The sequence below is a fragment of the Myotis davidii genome, unplaced genomic scaffold, assembly GCF_000327345.1.
Source record: "Myotis davidii unplaced genomic scaffold, ASM32734v1 scaffold663, whole genome shotgun sequence".
NCBI classification, from domain to species: Eukaryota; Metazoa; Chordata; class Mammalia; order Chiroptera; family Vespertilionidae; genus Myotis; species Myotis davidii.
Window position 1 is genome coordinate 1751737 of NW_006295816.1, and position 851 is coordinate 1752587.

General features: G+C 69.1%; 1 protein-coding gene across 1 annotated transcript in view; it reads left to right on the top strand.

Annotated features, from left to right (window-relative positions):
* RNF123 (ring finger protein 123) overlaps positions 1–851 on the top strand; it is a 42800-nt gene that overhangs the window by 30173 nt on the left and 11776 nt on the right. Inside the window, exons 10-12 of the mRNA XM_015568281.1 lie at positions 7–227; positions 366–437; positions 648–768. Coding sequence (XP_015423767.1) covers positions 7–227; positions 366–437; positions 648–768 — 414 coding nt within the window. The remainder of the gene's footprint in view (positions 1–6; positions 228–365; positions 438–647; positions 769–851) is intronic.

An 851-nucleotide genomic window follows, 5' to 3' on the forward strand; every position in this document is an offset into this window, starting at 1 on the left:
GCTGGGCGGCTGGGCGGCGTGCACATGTGTGCTTGGGGCGCGGCCGTGCCCGGGTTGGGCTCAGGGTCCCTGGTGGTGGAGCCCCATCCCAGCCCGCACCCCTACTGCCCCGGGGCCCCAGGGCGGGGCTCTGCAGGCTCAGTGTCCGCTCCCCACCCGCCCCAGTGGTGGAAGAACTGCAGGTCCAGATCCTGAAGCTGCTGCTGAACAATAAGGATGAGAATGGGGTGAGTCCAGGCGCTTGTGAGGGTCCTGGCGGGCGGGCAGGCAGACCCAGCTTCCCGGGCAGGTCCAGCTCCCAGCACGGCTCGTTGGCCTGGAGCAGCGTCCTCAGCTCCTCACAGCGTCATCTCCCGCCCCCGAAGGGCGAAGCTTCTAGGTACATCTTCCTGACCAAGTTCCGGAAGTTCCTGCAGGAGAATGCCAGCGGCCGGGGGGTAGGTGCCCGCCAGCTGGGCAGCCCACCGTGGCCCCTGGCCAGGTTGCAGGCTCTGCCCCCTGGGCTTCTGCCCCTTCTCCGCCTCCTCCTCCCCACTGAGCCCTGGTCCTCTGCCCTCTGCCCAGCGAGGACCCTGGGGCAGCTTCGGATGAGGCGTGGGCTGGGCTCTGGGCTAGAACAGCGGCATGTCTGTGCCCTGTGCCCACAGAACATACCCCTGCTCTGCCCCCCTGAGTACATGGTCTGCTTCTTGCACCGGCTGATCTCCGCCCTGCGCTGCTACTGGGACGAGTACACGGCTTCCAACCCCCACGCCTCCGCCAGCGAGGGTGAGTGGGCCAGGCCCGGCCTCGAGGCCGGCAGAGCCAGCCAGCCCTGGGATGGGGGTGGGAGGCTCTGGGGGGCCGGGACT